The sequence below is a fragment of the Sporothrix brasiliensis genome (genome assembly GCF_000820605.1).
Source record: "Sporothrix brasiliensis 5110 chromosome Unknown Cont21, whole genome shotgun sequence".
Classification (NCBI taxonomy): domain Eukaryota; kingdom Fungi; phylum Ascomycota; class Sordariomycetes; order Ophiostomatales; family Ophiostomataceae; genus Sporothrix; species Sporothrix brasiliensis.
In genome coordinates this window covers 1,243,153-1,260,640 of record NW_024467140.1, presented here as the reverse complement: position 1 = coordinate 1,260,640, position 17,488 = coordinate 1,243,153, and the positions used below count along the sequence as shown (strand labels likewise).

General features: G+C 53.0%; 4 protein-coding genes across 4 annotated transcripts; all 4 read right to left on the bottom strand.

Annotated features, from left to right (window-relative positions):
- Positions 1-22: 22 nt before the first annotated feature.
- On the bottom strand, positions 23-1,747 carry SPBR_04883 (tRNA-specific adenosine deaminase; the record flags this gene model as incomplete). Its single annotated transcript, XM_040763160.1, has 2 exons — positions 23-1,258; positions 1,499-1,747. 2 exons carry the CDS (start codon positions 1,745-1,747, stop codon positions 23-25), a joined length of 1,485 nt encoding a protein of 494 aa, XP_040615394.1.
- A 971-nt stretch (positions 1,748-2,718) lies between these two features.
- Positions 2,719-3,502, bottom strand: SPBR_05263 (uncharacterized protein; the record flags this gene model as incomplete). Its single annotated transcript, XM_040763540.1, has 3 exons — positions 2,719-2,977; positions 3,122-3,358; positions 3,423-3,502. The coding sequence occupies 3 exons, from the start codon at positions 3,500-3,502 to the stop codon at positions 2,719-2,721; spliced, it is 576 nt and encodes a 191-aa protein (XP_040615393.1).
- A 1,339-nt stretch (positions 3,503-4,841) lies between these two features.
- Positions 4,842-7,151, bottom strand: SPBR_04722 (uncharacterized protein; the record flags this gene model as incomplete). Its single annotated transcript, XM_040762999.1, has 1 exon — positions 4,842-7,151. The coding sequence occupies one exon, from the start codon at positions 7,149-7,151 to the stop codon at positions 4,842-4,844; it is 2,310 nt and encodes a 769-aa protein (XP_040615392.1).
- Positions 7,152-8,963: 1,812 nt separating this feature from the next.
- SPBR_04716 (uncharacterized protein) lies at positions 8,964-11,313 on the bottom strand (the record flags this gene model as incomplete). The annotated part of the gene is made up of 3 exons (XM_040762993.1): positions 8,964-10,615; positions 10,769-10,865; positions 10,942-11,313. The coding sequence occupies 3 exons, from the start codon at positions 11,311-11,313 to the stop codon at positions 8,964-8,966; spliced, it is 2,121 nt and encodes a 706-aa protein (XP_040615391.1).
- Positions 11,314-17,488: the final 6,175 nt, after the last annotated feature.

Below are 17,488 nucleotides of genomic sequence, written 5' to 3'. Positions count from 1 at the left end.
GAACATTGCCTCTGATCGAGTTCTAATCGTCAGAGATATTGATGGCACCGGCTGAATCGGCGTTTGGAGCGCATTTCGTAACACCACTAAGTGGCATGTCCATGACGGAATCAACTTGCAAAGGGGCTGGATCACTGGGCCCACTCGCAGCGAGTGGCGTGACTGGAAGCGACCGCTGCTCAGATATGACCTCCGAAAGCAGTCCGTCGACTTTGGGAGGGAGCTTGACAGTGCTTTCGGTCTCGCTTTTCATTTGTTCCACGAGACGCTGGGCTCGACCCTCCTTCTTTCTGGGCGCCGGCGCCCGGCCATTTTCCTGTACGTAGAATTGGCGGAGAAGGAATACAGCCTTGTCGCGGCCCCAGCCGCCCTCGACGTCGAACCCTGGTTCAACATTCCCGCCGTGCCCCTCGTCTCTAGCAGGGACTGCTCCTTCGGCAATTGGAATGGTTGATGTGTGCCGTATGACCGGTGGGTTGTTTGTGTTATCAGTTGTCACCACTGCTCTCGTGACGGTCGTGGTCATCTTTGCGGTTGCTAATCCACCATCCTCTTGAGACTCGGCAGAGTCCGTGGGCGAGGGTGTGCAGGCACCGTCGGTCATCGGACCTTCAGTGGCCGCAATCACCTCTTCCGTGTTGACAGCAAGCGTTCGAGATGGTCGGCTGGCACGCTTCGGCCGAGACATCATGTTCGTAACATATGTCTCTATGTACGACACATTCTGCTGAATCGGCTCATGAGGCTTCGAGTTCATGTGAATGCGTAGTACGCCGCCGGTGCCGCCAAACTTGTCGTTCGCCGCGCCAAAATAGACTTTTTTGATGCCGTACTGCCGCAGCATCGACGCGCACATGATGCACGGCTCAACTGTGACGTACAGCGAACATTCATGGATGATGTCTTGGCTCACAATCCGCGCAGGATGGAGCTTTTGGCCGTAGGGGAATAGATGACCTTTGCTAGGGTCGACCTTTTTCCAGTCCTCGTCTGTGTACTCCTTCTTGTCGTCGTCGTAGTCCTCGGCACTCCCACAGTCTGAATAGTCGTCTCCGTTGTTTTCAGAATTGGAGGAAGTTTCGTCGGCCTTATTGACGTCGTCCCAGTATGAGAGCAGCGCGTTGATGCACATCAACTCGGCATGACGAGTTCCATTTCGGGTCATGTTGGTCGCATTCATACCCCGAGCGATGACTCGGCCGTTGTGCACAAGCACACAGCCAACGGGCGTCTCATTTGTTCGGAGAGCCAATTGAGCCTATTTTTCCAATGTTAGCAAAAAGAAGTCGCATCGTCGTTCCGATGGGGCCCAAAAATACATGAGCAACCATCCAGAAGTGGTGGTGGCAAAGGCGCACAAAACACTCCACTGGGGAACGCAAAGCGGATGTATATCAAAGGGCAATAGCGGAATTCTTCTATACCACAGTAGAAAGGTGGGAGAGTGAGAGGGAGAGGGTGACAATAGCAAGGAAGCGAAAAAAAAAAAAAAACGTACCATGGCAACGGCCTCATTCATGTAGCCCCGATGCAGTTTTTTGACAGGGTCAGCCACTTCGTCGTCCTCCACGACAAGCTCTTCGTTGACGTCGTCCAAAATTTCGTTGGCAATCATGTCGGCAGCACTGATATTGAGACGGCGTTTGCCAGCCGTTCTCGTCATGACGAAGCTTCCATCTTCATCGGAATCGTTGCTATCCTCGGCGTCGCTACCGGCCAGGTTGTTGCTCACTTTGGCACTCGCCATTGTGGCAGCAACAACGGATGCTTTGATCGAGCCGCAGGGTGACTGTGGCTGTCCGCTGTTGACGTTTTGGTTGAGAGTGGGAAGAAGTGGCAGTACTGGTTGAATGCTGGTACGACTGCTTGCAATGTGAGGTTTCGAGATTTTGTTGATAAAAGCTAAACCTTGCATGGATTTTGTGATAGCGTGAACTGGCGGCTGTGGTCCTGCATTGGTGGTAGCTTTTTGGGTGGGGTTAGCGTGAATAGAGTTCACCACCTCTGGAAATTTCGTACAATGCACAGTGCTGGGGGACGACGATTGAAAAGCCACCGCCACATTAGTCATGGTTGACGATGGCTGGTCTTTGCCCACATCAAACAAATATGCCGAAGAAGCAGTAAAAGTCGCAGTCGAAGTTTCTACTTTCCCGACAGCGCAGACACGCTGCTCGCGTGCCGCGTCTTCGGCTTGGAGAATCTGGCATTGCTCTTGAAAAATCAGAGCGGCTCGTTGTGCGCGGCGAGCACGACGGTTTTGCTCGCTGGTCGTTCCAGTCAGGTCGCTTGGTGTATTTGCAGCTGCAACAGCGTTGCTTGTGCCTCTGTTAGCCGCACTGTTTGTGGCAGACACTGTGATAGGTGTGACACCGCGCACGACCCCAGGCATGGCAGCGCCCCCAGACCTTGCAACACTGTCCCCGATGGCATCCCGGCCATCGCCTGTTGTTGTCGCCGGCTTGGACGCAGCGGACGCCGTTATTGTTTCCGTTGACGAGAATGCATTCAACTGACCTGACGGACACGCAGAGATTCTTGATGGACACGCCAAAACGGCTGTATCAATGGTTGTGCCAACGGTAGCAGCAGCATGCGATGCGGTCGACGCTGTCGACATGCTGTTGCCAGCTCTGGCTGTACGATGTGTCCTTGCGGCTGTCTTGTTCACCGCTGCGGCTTCTTCTGTTTGCGAGTCTGGACGACGGTTTACCCCCGTCAGAGGCGGCTCTCCTCCAATTCGTGGATGAAGAAATCCAGAGCCACGACCTCGACCACGCCCACGACCACCACCACGTGCACGGCCACGCTCACTGACATGCACAGTGCCCTGCTGGCGAAACCGGTTTCCTGTCTCTGGTCGATATTCACGATCTCTACGAGTCGTTTGCCCACTGTCCGCCCGATCGGAAGCGCCATCAAGAGGGAGGCGATGGTTATCGTCGTGGCAAGCGGTAGATGCACCATGACCAGGAGCCTGACCTACAGATTCAGCAGGTCCTGGGCCTCTCCGTCTCCGACGTCCATGGCGATCCCTTCTGGCTGTTAGCATGGCAAGGAGATTTGGTGGACTATGAAAGTGGGACTTGAGTTATGTGAGATGACGAGGGGGGGTACTTACTGCCAAGAGGGTCGGGCTAGAGAGTGCTCTGACCTGTGGTTCATCTCTCCCTTTGACTCGGACTCGGGCCAGATGGCGCGATAGTCTTCGCGGATGTCGTGGTATTCAGACCAGATGTCGCTCGAGCGGTCGTTGTCCGTGTCTGGCCACAGTTTGCTCGTGACGCTGTCGTCAGGCTGCGGGGTTTTGTCGATGTCTCGACCGGTTCTGAGAGACTCGTGAGACTGGCCTTGGCGACTGGTGAGTCGCTGGTCCGTGATGCTGAATGACTCTGTGACCCGAGCTCTTGCTTCTGGCTCACCGCCGCCCTCGCGCGTTGTCGTGGAGGCAGATGAAAATAAACACACCTGACTGACGAAAGCGACGGATGCAAGAGCGCATGGTAAGAGGAGAAAAAGGGGCACACGCTCGACATCGGGAGAAGGAGCAAGGTGAAGAAGGAAAGGCCATTGGAAAGCCAGCATGATGGTGGTTCCGGTCGCAGCTGCCATGGCGATCCAAACGCGGAAACCGCCACTGGAAAACCGGGAAAGCGCCGACCATGTGGATGACCGAGGTAGCAGGTGCGTGCTTTGCGACCGACTCCATGTGGAAGGCGCGGCCGCGTAACTGGCTTTCCGGTTAGCTGGATTCCCCCGTTTCTCCTTCTTTGCCCGGCGGGCCTTTTTGGAAGGCATTGTGCGCCTCTTCCCTTTTTTGGGTCTTTCCCTTTGCCTGTTTCTCCTAACACGGCGATAGGGACTAAATATTTTGTTGTCGTGCTGGTTGTTCTTTCCTTATCCGTTCCGTTTCCGGTGTCCGAGCCGAAATTAGGAAACTGCCACTGGCGGCTGCTATAAAGGGGCGGGGACGATTCAGTCTCTTTCCAATTCTGGCATGATGGAGTTAAGAATCGCCACTGGTTACAATGGTGAAGAAGAGGAAGGTGCAAGCATGTCTAAGACGAAGGTGCATGAGGAAACGGCTCACATCGTGCGTTTGCAAGTCTCCGCCAGCGTTGGGTATACATTATCAGACGCAGACTCCCTCAGCTCTGCAGTGACCAAGCGGGATCCTGTCAGACCACCACAAGTTGCACATTGCGAAACACTCTAACTAGTCATTGCTTCGGCGGCCACAACAACTTCTGACATCTCGCGAGTTTTCTTTTGTCTCTGATTTAACTTGTCAGTTTGTGGTTGTCTACGTTGGTACCAGTGCGACAACTGTCGAATGCTTGTTTCAGAAGACGAGCATCTTGAGATTATGGCAAACTTCAGGAGAGCACTGCATAGAAAACAAGAGTCTCGGATGTCATTTATGTCACCAAACTGGTAAGTACATGGATAAAGTAATGCAGATGTTCAGTGGCAGTATAGAAAGCACACTCGGAAGAGGCAGCAGGAAAAAACCAAACTAATAGGAAATCAAATGAATAAAATAACATCAAAGTAATAAAAATACCTGAACCGTTGGGACAAATACACCGGAATCGAAAGATATAGGAAAAGAGCTGGAAAACAAAAAGTGAAATGGAAGACAAATTCAAAATCAGACAAAACAAAAAAAAAAAAAAAAAATCAAATCTTCGCTTGCTCTTCATCCACTGCTCACACCTCACCGTGTTTTCGCCCTCGCCCCTCACCGAGCACTGGGCACCCGTCGACAACCCTCTTCCATCTCGTCATCCGACGCCTCGACCACCGCCTTGACTCTCCCACCAGTACAGTATCCTCAAATACTATTGGCAGGCGACAAGGGTGGGAGCGAGATTCATCCGGTCGAGCTGGACCTCCAAGTCGGACACCAGGCTGTCGTGGGCTTCGGCTTCGGCCGCCGCCGCCGCTGTCCATGCCAAGTAGGCAGGCAGCAGCAGCGACGCTGTGAAGTTAACTATTACTGTCAGGAGCACGGTGGCGTCCGCAGGCGACAGCGGCGGTGTCGAGGATGACGGTGTTGGCTCGGCTTGTGACGTGGAGAGGGAGTCGCTGGGCGGCACACCCGCCTCGGCGGGCGAAGGCGACCCGCGTATTGTCTTCAGGATAGGCGGCGTGGCGGTGGCGGTTGCTGATGCGCTCGTGGTTGTAGAACGAGGTCCACGGCTGCTCTCGCCCGTTAGTGTTGACCAGCTCTGCTCGCTGCGGTTGCCGAAGGGCGTAAACCTGCCACGGTCAGGTATATTGACGCCGCGCCTCGTAAACTCGGTTGGCCTGCCGCGCTCGCGTTCCTCTTCCTCAGAGTGAGTGACTCCGGTGTCAAGCCTATCTAAATCCTGACCGTCGTCGTCGCCCAAATCTATTTGTCCCAAATCAACCTCGGCAGGTAGTGAGCCTGACGTGCGCAGTGCCTCGGCGTGTGTCAGCCCGCCGGTTTGAGCGGAGCCAGGTTGAACGCAAGACCCAGTCATGGAGGCGTTCACAGCGGAGAAGAAGGTCTCCGAGGCGTCGCCGAAGACGGTCGAGTTGTCGTTGGCAAATGCAGCCGGGTCAGCGAAGCCGTTGTTGAAGTCCACGGCAGGGCTGATCATGCGTTCCATTTGAGGAGCCTGGTCAACAGGGCTGGCAGAGGCAATGGCAGAGACAGGGGAGACGGCGGTGGTGGAGGGGGCGTTCATGTTGCGGCTGGACTGGAGACGAGCGTCCGTAGGTCGGTATGGCGGAGGAGGTCGGAACGGTGGAACACTGTGCGGGTCGATGGGAGCCTGGGTGGTGGCAGTAGAAGAAGAAGAAGCCGAAGCAGTGGTGGTGGCGCCGCCGCTGGCGGTCGGCATGGTCATGGAAAGCGTGGTAGCGATGCTCAGCTCAAGATCATCCTCGGTGAAGAGGCGACCCTGGTCAGCGGCGAGCTGCTCCCAGTCGAAAGAGTCGGAGAAGAGGTCGAGGTCGAGCGGCGGTATGTGTCCTACGCCACCACCACCACCACCATCTTCGATGCCGGCGAGGACGGCAGCGTTCGGTGCCTGCTGCGGGGCAGCGAAGACAGGTTCAGATGTGGTCACGGTCTTCTTGCCCTCCACCTTGGCCTTGGAAGCCTTGGCTGCTCTGGCTGCGGCTGCCTCTGCCTTGGCCCGGCCAGACTGGGCAGGAGCCGTGTACGGACCAGCGCGAGCACTCACATGCTCCGCGGTGAAGCCGGCGTGGTCCGGGTTGCACCGGGTCTTCTTCCGGCGGCAGTCAGGGCAGGCACCCCGCTGGCGCACGAGGCGGGTGTTCTCCCGCTCTTCGTGTGTCCGGGTACCACGGCTGGACACATGGGTGACGTCCTCACCAGTACGCGTGAGGATCTGCATGCTGCTGCTGCCCGAGAGTCTCCGACGCTGAGAAGGAGGAGGAGCGGCAGACTGACGCGGCTGAGTCCGGCGAGCAGCCGGGGTGGCGGTTGCTGTGAGCGTCGCCGCCGGCCACATCGAAGCCGCGGTCAAGGCAACAGGGCTCTGGTCGACAGCGACCGGGAAGAAGTTGCCGGCAAATGCAGCATTAACATCGGCGAACTGGGAAGCAGAAAACATGGGAACAGGAAGAGGGAACAGAGAATCCGACGCAACCGTCAGATCCGACTCGGTCGGCGATGGGCGAGGAGCAGGGCTGGCATCGAGGTACAGGCTGCCGCTTCCACTGCCGCTTCCGGTAGAAGCAGGGTGGTTGAAGTTGGTGTCAAAGACATTGTGGAAGATTGGGCTGGGGCTGGCGGTGTAGGTCGAAGGCGAGTGAACGACAGCAGAGGCGGTGGGCGTGGAAGAGGCAGAGGGCACGAAGTAGGTCTTGTACCGCTCGTTGGTGCGAGCAGTATGGGCCTCAAAGTCACGCTGGATCATCTCCATCTTCATAGAAACGGGGACGTCAAGAGCAATGAAGAGATCGACGAGAGCCTGAAGCTCGGGAGTACCCAGAGGTGGAGCGAAGACGAGGGGACGGCCAGGGCCCTCCTGGAAGACAGAGAAGCTGACGGTGGTCGGCGAAGCAGCGGCGACTGAGGCGGCGCTGGTGCTGGAAGCAGGGGAGCTAGAGCCGATGGAGCTGTGAGCACTGCTGAAGCTACCTTGATGAGCCATGAGACGAGAATTGGTAACGATGGGTCCTAAGTGTTGGTTGATTATGGGTTGGGGTGAAGCTCGTGCTTTTGGTGTAATTGGTCAATTGGTTGGCTGAGGACGGCAGCAAGGAGTCCTGGAAGTTATCTTTTGTGTCGAGTGTTTGGCGAGTTTGGTCTGATACGACTAATATGATTGATTTGTTTGTTTGTTTGAATGTTGTCCGTTTGATAAAAAAAACGAATTGGTGTTGCGTGTGATTTTGAATTGAGATATTGAGATGTTGATAAATATGGGAGGTGTATGGGAGGTGACGTGAATCGCAGAAGTTGACGGGTTGCGATGCTGAGAAGGGAGTGCTTTCGCACGGGGACGGGGCTCCGAAATAGACGAGTATTCGTGTGCGTATGTGTATGTGAAGATGCTGTGGGAGAGAAGAGAAGTCAAATCACGAGAAACAGAGAAAGGACGAAGCATGATATTAAAAGAGAATACAACATACACACTCAGTCGGACTTGCCATGCTTTCGACAGACAACGGCAATTGTGCTACGAGAGGCCTGTCTCAGAGAGGAAGGCGCGAAAAGCCCAGCGAGGCGCAGTTTCCTCACCTTAGACAACGCCAAAGCCAAAGCCCAGCCGGCAAACCAGTGGAGCAAATGAGTGAGGGAAGGAACGAATCTCGTCGCCAGAAGCAGGCCCCACACACTCATCACGCACTCACAAGCACCAACACATAGCCTCCCCCACTTTCCGCTCTCCATCCCTCATATTTTACAGCCGGCCACCCACAAAGTGGACTGGTTGTGAAAACTGGCCAATGAGGGGCTCTTGTTTGCCTGTCATGGTTCGGCCAGTGACTCACTCGCAGAGCGCACAACACGGACCGGTCGCTGCTTCCCTGCAAGTCTGTTTTACCCCATTGGTCAATACGTCGATGCAACATACGAAGTACAAGCATTGTGGAGTCTACAGAATACGAATGTACTGCAGGAATTGACTCTTTTTCTCGTGGCTCGTGTCACAGAAGGAGCGATCGAACGACGAAACGAGTCAGAAGCAGCCTCATGATTTCGGAAGTAAAATTCGAACCCCAAGGTTTGGAGACTCCTGCTTGTGATCCTCGATTGGGACTTGGGATCTTATTCTAATGGGGTCCACCAGAGCTCTCTGGTTGAGTTCGAGCCCGTCTTCCTCCGCCACGCCCAGAGGTATGGAGCAATATACCGTATTGTGGCTTGACGATCCTAGTCCTCCAGCATGGTAGCATGTCCTGTTGTGGACAGCGCATCTCCACATCGAGGCAGCTCTGGATGGGTTTGGCCATAATGGCGTTCTTTGGGGGGGATGCTGTCCAACGTTCCCCGGAACACAGCCTCGAATTTTTCGGTTTGACTTCTTTAAACACACCTTATTCTTCACGAATTGGGAATGCCTCGCGTCGTGTATATCCACGTCCTTTCTATTTGCCATGGTGACTTTGATTTTGCAACGGAAACAGAGCCTCCAAATCAACTGGATCGCTCATGTGTATTGATTATTGTTAAGACTAAAACGAATTCTATTTGGCGATGGTTTCTGCAGATTGTGCCAAGGGCAATGTCCCCGACAAAGACAGGACGAAACAAGCAAACGCACGACAACGGACACGATCTTCGTTTAACACCAACCGCAACCTTCCAACGAAAGACGACTGCATGTGACAACAAAGTCGGGGAATAAGTCATGACGGTAAGAAAATAGGAACGCAAAAAAAAAAAAAAAAAAAAAAAAAAAAACAAATCGCCGATACGCTACATTCACGTCGCAAAAGAGACAGCACCAGGCTGGACTCTAATCCGCAAAATAAAAGAACTCGCTCTCGGTGGTGCACTTGCCCTTCCACGGACCGTTGTTGCTGCTGACGGCATCATTCTGAGCCGGGGAAACGGCTGGGGCCACTTGAGCAGCGGCCATGTCCATGAACATCTGGACGTCGACCATTCTGACCGTGCCTGACGGGGCCGGCGGTTGCGCAGCTACTGAGTCCTGATCCGAACCGGGGCCAATGCCGGGGGTGTCGTGGTGGCCGACAACGGTCGGAGAGTCAGTTGCACGGCTGTGGACACCGCCGCCTTCACCGGCAACTCCGCCAACAGGACCACCGAAAGCGGCATCACTGTTGACCATGGGCAGAGTTGCAAAGTCCACTTGGCATTGGCCAGGGGTTACGGCCATACCCTGAAACTCGCGCGGAAACATGGCCGCCGTCTCCGCGTCGTATGCGCTGCTGACATTCGACGCCGGCGAGGTCGGCGACATGGGCGTCCCGGGAGACATTGACGGCGTCGTTATGGCATAGGCTACGTGCGTGGCAGGCGACAAAGGCAAGCCGCGGCCCACGGCGTAGAAACCTTGGGTGAAGGGCGATTGTGCTTGAGACAGAGACCGCGACAGCGACTGCGCCTGGGATTGAGCTGTCGACAAAGACGACGACGACGACGGCCGTTGCACTGGAGAGTCGCTGGCGTGGGCCACGGCGCCAGGCAGTGGCATGACCGGCACAGCCGTGGTGTTGTTGCAGATGTCGTTGTAACACTCTGGCATACCCGTGGCTGGGTCGTATGGGATCGTTCTGACCTCTGTACTGTCGACTTGCGGCCTGCATGCTTGGACGACGCTGGGCCCAGCGGCGCTATGGAAGCCAGCGGGACTTCCAGCGCTCCCGGGCCCATGAGCGTTGCCGAAGCCGCCGGCACCGTGAAGACCGCTTGCACCATCCGCACCTGGGACCCCAGAGACACCGAATCCCCTCGAGGCGCCGAAGCCGCCGAAGCTGCTAGAGCCACCGCCCAAATGGCCAGGACCGCCCCCACCGTTCGTCTCCTCTTGGCTGTTGAGAGGCACAGGCACTTCGATAATGGCAAAAATCTCCCGGAGCCAAATGCCGTGGTCAACCTTGCAGCCAGGGCATTTGGAAGGAGGGCGTTGCTTGTCGTATGTAATATCACAGTGGCTGCAGCGAATGCGGAGGATTGGCTTCTTGTGGAAGCGGTGGCTGCCATGCTCACGGCCGTAGTGGCGGCGGATTGTGTCCATGTTGTCATCCTCGCGTTTGCAGATAGGGTCCTCGGGATTGTCAGACAGACCGTATTGGCACTGCCAGCGGCGCGATTGGGTGCCAATCTTCTCTTTTGCCATGATGATAGTGCGAAGCTCAAACTTGACCAGTGTCGGAGTGTGAGTGAGAGCGGTCGCGCCTGCAGATGCAGGCAATGCAGTGCTCTGACGGTGCCCAGCAGATGACGGTGATAACAAAGTCATTGCGTTGTTCTGCGATGTAGGGCCAATAGTGGACGTAGTCAAGGCTGTGTTGAAATCAAAACCAGATGCCTCGACATTTTGAACAGTCTGCGTATCATACGTAACTGTATCTGCCGTGAAGTTGGTATCCGCGACGGGATGATTGAGGTGAGCTCCCATGTGCAGGTTGCCTGCATAGGTTTCTGCGGGTATGAATTCAAGATTGTTCACCAAAGGAAGGTCTTGGAATGTTGAAGGAGTAGCAGAAAGACCTGTGAGTGTATTGGACGGAGCAGCAGTGACGGACCCCGTTGAAGGAGACACAGTCTCTGTGGTGACATCTTCCTCACTCTCACTCCCCTCGATGGGGAACTCGCGAAGGGCTGTGTATCGTAGTATGCGGTCCTTTTCTTGGTATACCGCCTCCAATTGAGAGTAGTCGAAGCATGTACACTGGGAATGATTGGTGTTAGTATTCAAAGCAAAACATAATTTAATTTTACATCAAGCGGGGTAGAGAGGCACTTACACGGATCTTGAGGATACGGCAACCGTGACAGAACTTCAGCTCAGCCTTGACGAACATGGGAAGGCGGCGCATCTGACTGATCTGTTCTTCGAGGGAGCGCCACGTGTTGTACATTTCTTGGAGCGTGGGCATCCGCTGTGAGCTGCCGAGCGAGCCATGAGCTTGTTGCATCTGAGGCGTGAGCACACGCCTAGCAGACCGACTGGAAGGCAGTGTCTCTCGTTGGAGGATCTGCACACCGCGCGTGCTGTGCATATCACCTCCTCGCTGGTTGCGTATGACACGGCGAGCTGCGTCGGGAAGAGGGATGGCGTCTCGTGTCGCAGTGGCCCTCTGGGGACTAGAGGAGCTGTTGTTTGAAGGAGTGGTCATTTTGGGTTACAAAAGGTTGAAGGGTGTCTGAAAGGTATGGAAATAGGGTGTCCTGTGGCTTGTCGAAATGAAGGTGAGAGGTACGAGTGGACGTAAGAATGAAAATATGTAAGCAAAAGAAACAATGTGAGTATTGAGATGTCGAGACGTTGAGTAGGAAATAGTGCCGGCACAAATTTCTAGCAACTCCCAGAGACTCAATAGATATAGGATTATTATGATGTGAAGAAAAGGAGTTGGATGGTAATGGGGGCAGGGTAAGGTTATATATAAATTGACAAGATTGAGTATGAAGCGAAAAAGAGGGCTTCTGGCAGAACAATAGATAAAGGAGACCAGACTAAAAGAAAACGAAAAGGACAGGCGGATGAGAAGAAGCAGATGAGGCCATCGATACCATGACATGTCCTCGATCAACAGACTGATGCAAAAGAAAAGGGGTCAGAAATGAGGAGAGCACAAGGCAGCAACGAAAAGATTTATATGCCCCCACCGGCCGAGCCGCAACTGCAGCAAGGAGAGCATGCAGGATAGGTTACACAATAGACACTAAGACAACGTCCGTGGGGGAAGGGGAGTGACGGAGATGGATGGTATAGGTATAGAGTGGGTGGAGAGAGACTGGTCACGGATAGTGGACACGGCGAAAGTGGAAGATATGTAGCAATGAGGCGGAGGTACCAACAAAAGTATGACAGTGTTCTGTCTTGACCGGCCAGAAACAAAGGCCAGAAGAGGCAGTCAGGCCTTACCGTATGGCCGATGCAGCTCCAGCCTGAATCGCCTATTCAGTTCAGCCATGGCTTGAACGAGACAAAAGACATCACCGCCTGTCAAATGTCGCCTGTCGAGTGTACTTTGACCGTGGGAAATCGCTGACAGCTATGGGGTACTTCTGCCTTGTGTGTATCGAGGCGAGCGCGGCCGCCGGCTCTTGTTGAGGCCATGCCCTCGTGATGCATCCAAGTCCCGGCTATAGTGTGACGGTGATTCTGCCCATGACGACCACAATGTGGCCAGCAGCAAAGATCAAGGCGATAGAAAATGTGCTGGGATGACAAAATTTTCAGGTAACAGTCCGCCGGCTCAAGGCCCAACAGCCTTACATTGCGTACCGTATGTGTTCGAGATGCGAGGTCGAGGGTCCGAGGATGCCAAATATCTCACCCGTCGTTATACACTGCCACCGGAATGGCTTGGAGGGAGAAGGTAAAATTTCAGTCTCCAACGGTAGAGTTGCCAGAAGTTTGGAAACAGGGGAATACCAACATTGCTCAGATCCCGGGGAGGAAAGAGCCGGAGAAGTGCATGCTCATTCAAGCAGTGCCACAATATCCAAACAAGGAAAGGGCGACTGTTCAGAATTTTGACACAGTCTGTTCATATCCTGTAAAGACAGCCCCAAAGTAGATAACTTCTGTGATCTCGACCGCCGATGGAGGCATAGCTTGACGGACTATGGGTTCTATTATTCGCTGCCCTGTGCAACTTGTTCTCGTGGAATGACGGCGTTGGGGCTGGGTACGTCAAGCGCGGCCAATTTCGAGGCCAGGTGGAGTGCGAAATACCACACCAACTCGGGCTCGCCTTGGAACCTATGCGGTCTTTTATTCGTCTGTTTTTTTCTCTTCAGATTCTTTTGTATCCGCCACTGGAAGATTGGGCGCGGTGTGACTTTGGGCCGCGCCCAAACTCTCGTACAAGCAAGCGATCAACGGCAAGGAAATACAACATTGGTGACAGGGGAATGGCCAGAAAGACCGCTGGGACAGTAGCGAGAATCAAACGGAACGACGAATGGTAGACCAGCCAGGCGCAGTCTACCTGAGTGGCCGCATAAGCGGCCGCATAAAGCGGCCAACGTACCAGGTCAAAACGCTCAAATGGGTGCAATCAGTAGGCAATGGGGGAAAAGGCTGAACGCTGGGCGAACTGGAGAAAGTTCTTAGAGAATGCAGTAGTGTGGTAGCAGGCAGCAGTGAGGCCCAAGTAACATATTGAAACCGGCGGAAGAGAACTAGAGAGGGCATCAAAAATTGAAGGCGAGATTTATCCTGGACTTTGTTAGCGAGGCTTTTGTGGTTGGTGTCACAGAGGTCTAGGTTGCTCTTCCCCCGCACCACATCTGTACCATTCGACAATGTCGGGCCGCAGAAGCTGCACTCGCAGAAGGAGTATAGACGCTCTGTTTTCTCATCATTTACCATGCATACATAAACAATATTATCAGTAAAGCGCCGGTTATCATCATCTGTAGAGAGAAAAGATGACTCTCAATACAATTAATCAGATTTCGGCGACATGAGATTTTTCGGTGGCTCATAATGCGTCTGATGGAATAATAGCTTGAGAGAAAAAATCATAAAAAAAAAAAAATCGCATCATCCAGTTCGATGTCATTATGCATGCTTCGGGCATGTGTTCTGCGTGTATGCAAGGAGATTGCTTCGGCGTCCTCGTCTGCAAGCAGGCTTTGCGCAGATCCGGCCGCGTCCAGAGCGGCCAAGCAATCTTCTGCGCCACGTTCGTCTCTGTCCGCCAAAATCGGTGTTAGAGGGGAATTACTGCATTGAGACAAGCGCGGGCCGTGAAAACGGTGTGGCTATGGGGCCAAAGCCGAGCAAATTCCAGACGTAGCTGCTGTACGGAGTATTAAGGACTGATGCAAATGGACAAGACCAGAGAACAAAAGGATACATGTCGAAGGGCTACAAACGAGCCGATTCAACATCCCGAATTGTGCCGATGATATTCATTAGAAATCGAAATCATAGAAATCCACAAAACAAAGAGTGAGGCGAGTCGGAGGATACTAATGGCGCACTATGGGGGACAACAGCGTCTCACTACAGCAGATCAAATATATTTAATATAATAAAATATAAAAGAAACGAGTAATATTTGCTGAGGCTCTTTATAGGGGCTTTGTAGGCAACAGTGAAAGGAGACACTCTGAATGGTTATCACAGATGATGCATGCAGAGCCGTCCATCTCTCCTGCTTTAGCGTTGCATGTTGCAGGTTTCTTTTATTTATGTGCACGGTCACCAAGCGTCCCATGACGGAGGAGAGGTCTAGAATGCAAAGAATGGATGGTACTCTATTAGCCGTGTCCACATATGGGGCTGCACAAAAAGAAGCGAGACAGAAGCTTGCTCTTCACCTTGTTGCAACCTCGACCAAGATAGAGCCACAGCAGGCATCCATATTCAGGCCAGTCGTGGTATTTTCAAGGTATGACTGTTATTTCTGGGGCTAATTGGCCGATTGATAAGTGCAGATTATACTGCGTGGTCAAATTCATCTTGTGGCTCTTTGTACGTACCGATGTGGTAGCAGCGCGACGATGGTGATCTATCAGACATTGTGTGCTGTTCTTGGGACTATTTTCTTTTTGATTGAGTGTTTATTTACCCATTATCATGCGCATTTCGCGTCAAATTCGCACGCTCTGTAGTATATCTGCTTGCTAATGTGACTTTGACTTAAGGCGCAAGCAGATGCCTCTCTACTCTCCATGCAAGCCATATCGATCCTCACCAACGCCATGGTCGGTGAGATGCTTATGAAAGGCTGTTCAGTGACTCAATTAAACACAGATTACCTCAGGTAAAAAAAAAAAACTAGCAGGGAGCAGCTTTTTCCGTTCACAAGTGAAGATTACAGTAAAAACTATACGGCGGCATCATCGTCTTCCTCCGTCATGCGCAAGATAAGAACCGGCACGTTCTTTGCTCTTCATTCTCACATTATTGAAGTACATGTCAAGAAGGAATACAGTTATCAAGGTCCTCAGTTAGAAGATTGTCCAAGAACAGGTTTCTCGATATTGGGTGCATGTCGCGAGGGGCGTTGCGTTGACTCCCGACCTCCTCCCCAGGGAACCCCTTATCTCTACGACCACATCTCGGCATGAATGGGTTATCATGATGTAAACAATTTGAAGCAATGATTCTTGACGAGTCCGATGACTTCTATGCCCCGTACTCGACTATTGGCGATGCCGGCAGACTCTGCCTTTTCGCAAACGACCCGCTGGTGGCCTCGCAATTGAGGCTACCGTCATTAGAGTCGCATTCTTAGAAGTCATCTACGAATTAACAAATGGTCGAAAAGGAATATCCTTTCGATAGGGCCGCCTTTATTTGAGAAATTAAGGAAAGTCTGTTAAAAATGCCTCTTGGAAAGCCCGTGGACAACAAAGCGAGTGAATGTGGTCGTGATGACGGGCCTCTGGGCCAAGCCTCCTGGCAAAGTTTCATGATAGGCTTGTTGTCCTTCACGGATGGAGGCCGCATGCCCTATGTATGCGTCTTTCCACGACCATAAATTCCAGGGGAAGGCAGTCGTGACCATGGGGACAGCATAAATGACGATAAGCAAATGGAGATTCAGCCTAGACGGAGGCCATTTTGCTCGGCCGCTTTGGCTGAATGACTCGACTTCGTTCCTTCCATTGGCGATGTTTACAAGGGTCACATATGGTGCTCCAAGTGAAGCAACGGTCAAAATTAGGCAGGTGGAAGGCCCTCTCTAGAAACATGGACGTCGAAGGAAAGAGCCTTCCGCCCTCCTTTATGCATCGTGTCGAAAGGTGGGAGGCACTTGCCTAGCTGGCTTCTGTTGCCCGGGAGGGAAAGAGCCTCAGTCCTCTTGCGTTCTAGTAAGTAGGTTCTTTCCCATTTTAATACATAAATAATAGGTCGTCGCTCCTTCCTTTTATTTTCGTTTTAGAAAGTGAATTGCTTGATTTTGACCTTTGTCGTTATTGATCTCTGTTCTGCACCCCTTTTCATTTCAGTGCAAGATTTTTGTCCTGTCTTTATGCCTGTCCAGGTTGGTCCCCCTTTACAAAACGTTGTTGGTATTCCCTCTCTGTTACTCTACTGAGGTGCAATCTTCTGTTTCTGTGGCTGACTTCTTAGAACAGTACAGGCCGACTTTCTTCTTCCGAACTCCGTGTGGCTGAGAGCTCCGGCGGCGTCGTCTTCGCCGCATCATCTTGCCGACTGGTCTCGGCTCCCGACAGAACGACAGCGCGCGCTGTGCTGCGCGATACTTGCGCGGCTGTGGAGTGTCCCTGCGCAGTCCTGCATCTGCGTCGGACACCAATCCAGGCGAGCCTGGCAGGGTTGCCACGCCGCATCCGACGACTTGTTTGAGACAGAAACTACGAGACGATCGCTCAGGTTCCAAATTCTTGACGATGATACTGGCCTCGTCAGACGTTGCGCGGCGAATACCTCCGAACTATGTCCAGCTGCTCAAATTTCACGATCCAGATTTGCCTGCGCAAAAGCTAAGCCTGACACCGACCTGTCAAGCCAAGCCAAGTCAGGGCCAGCAATTGACCAAGCACCAAAGACTAACACACGTCAGTTGAGCGTTTGAATGCCAAAGAAAACTTAGGCGCCCCTCTGGGTGGGTCAGACTTCAGGACATAGCACGGCAAGTTGTCGCTCCAGGTTGTTGCTAGGCGCGGTTAGGCCTCTTAGTGGCTGTCGCCAAGCACACTGGCCAAAATTGAGCGCCGCTGTTCATCCTCGTTTGATTATTGGTATGTGATTATCGCCTTCAATTTTCCAAAATAGCTGACAAAAAAAGGCGACAGTCAAACTTTACAAGGCCTGCTTGATGTTTTGTTTGGTCACAGGGCTGAACACATCGCCTCTTCCTGTTTATTTGTGTCCTACGGCATCACTCTTTTGTGACTAACATTTGACTTTCTTAGTGCGTTTCAGGCTGAAGAGCAGTGCCTCTTCGTACCCGCAACGCTTGTTCAGGCGACTGGCAGACAAAGCGACTAATTAATTACAACCTAGATTTCGAGGCAAACGGCTTCGTCAGAGCAAGCAGAATGGAACGACGCAAAACACAATAGAAACCACAGAAAGCTGTCCAGAACAGTGACCGAACCAGAGGAAAGCGAGGCGGAGAGGTAAACATGCGGCTGCTCAGTCCACGACGAGAACCAACATGAAAGGCTAACGAAAAGGGCGGACCGAGAAGCGGCAGACGTGGCACTGCCAAATGTGTGAAGCGGCGGCTTGCTATATGGAGCGAAACGCTACAGGGCCATTGATGGTCCGGAGAGCCATGGCGAACCAGGCAGCTTCTTTTGGCTCGTGCAAGCTTGACTATGGGGACGTACAGGAAACAAAAATGCGAGTGGTTA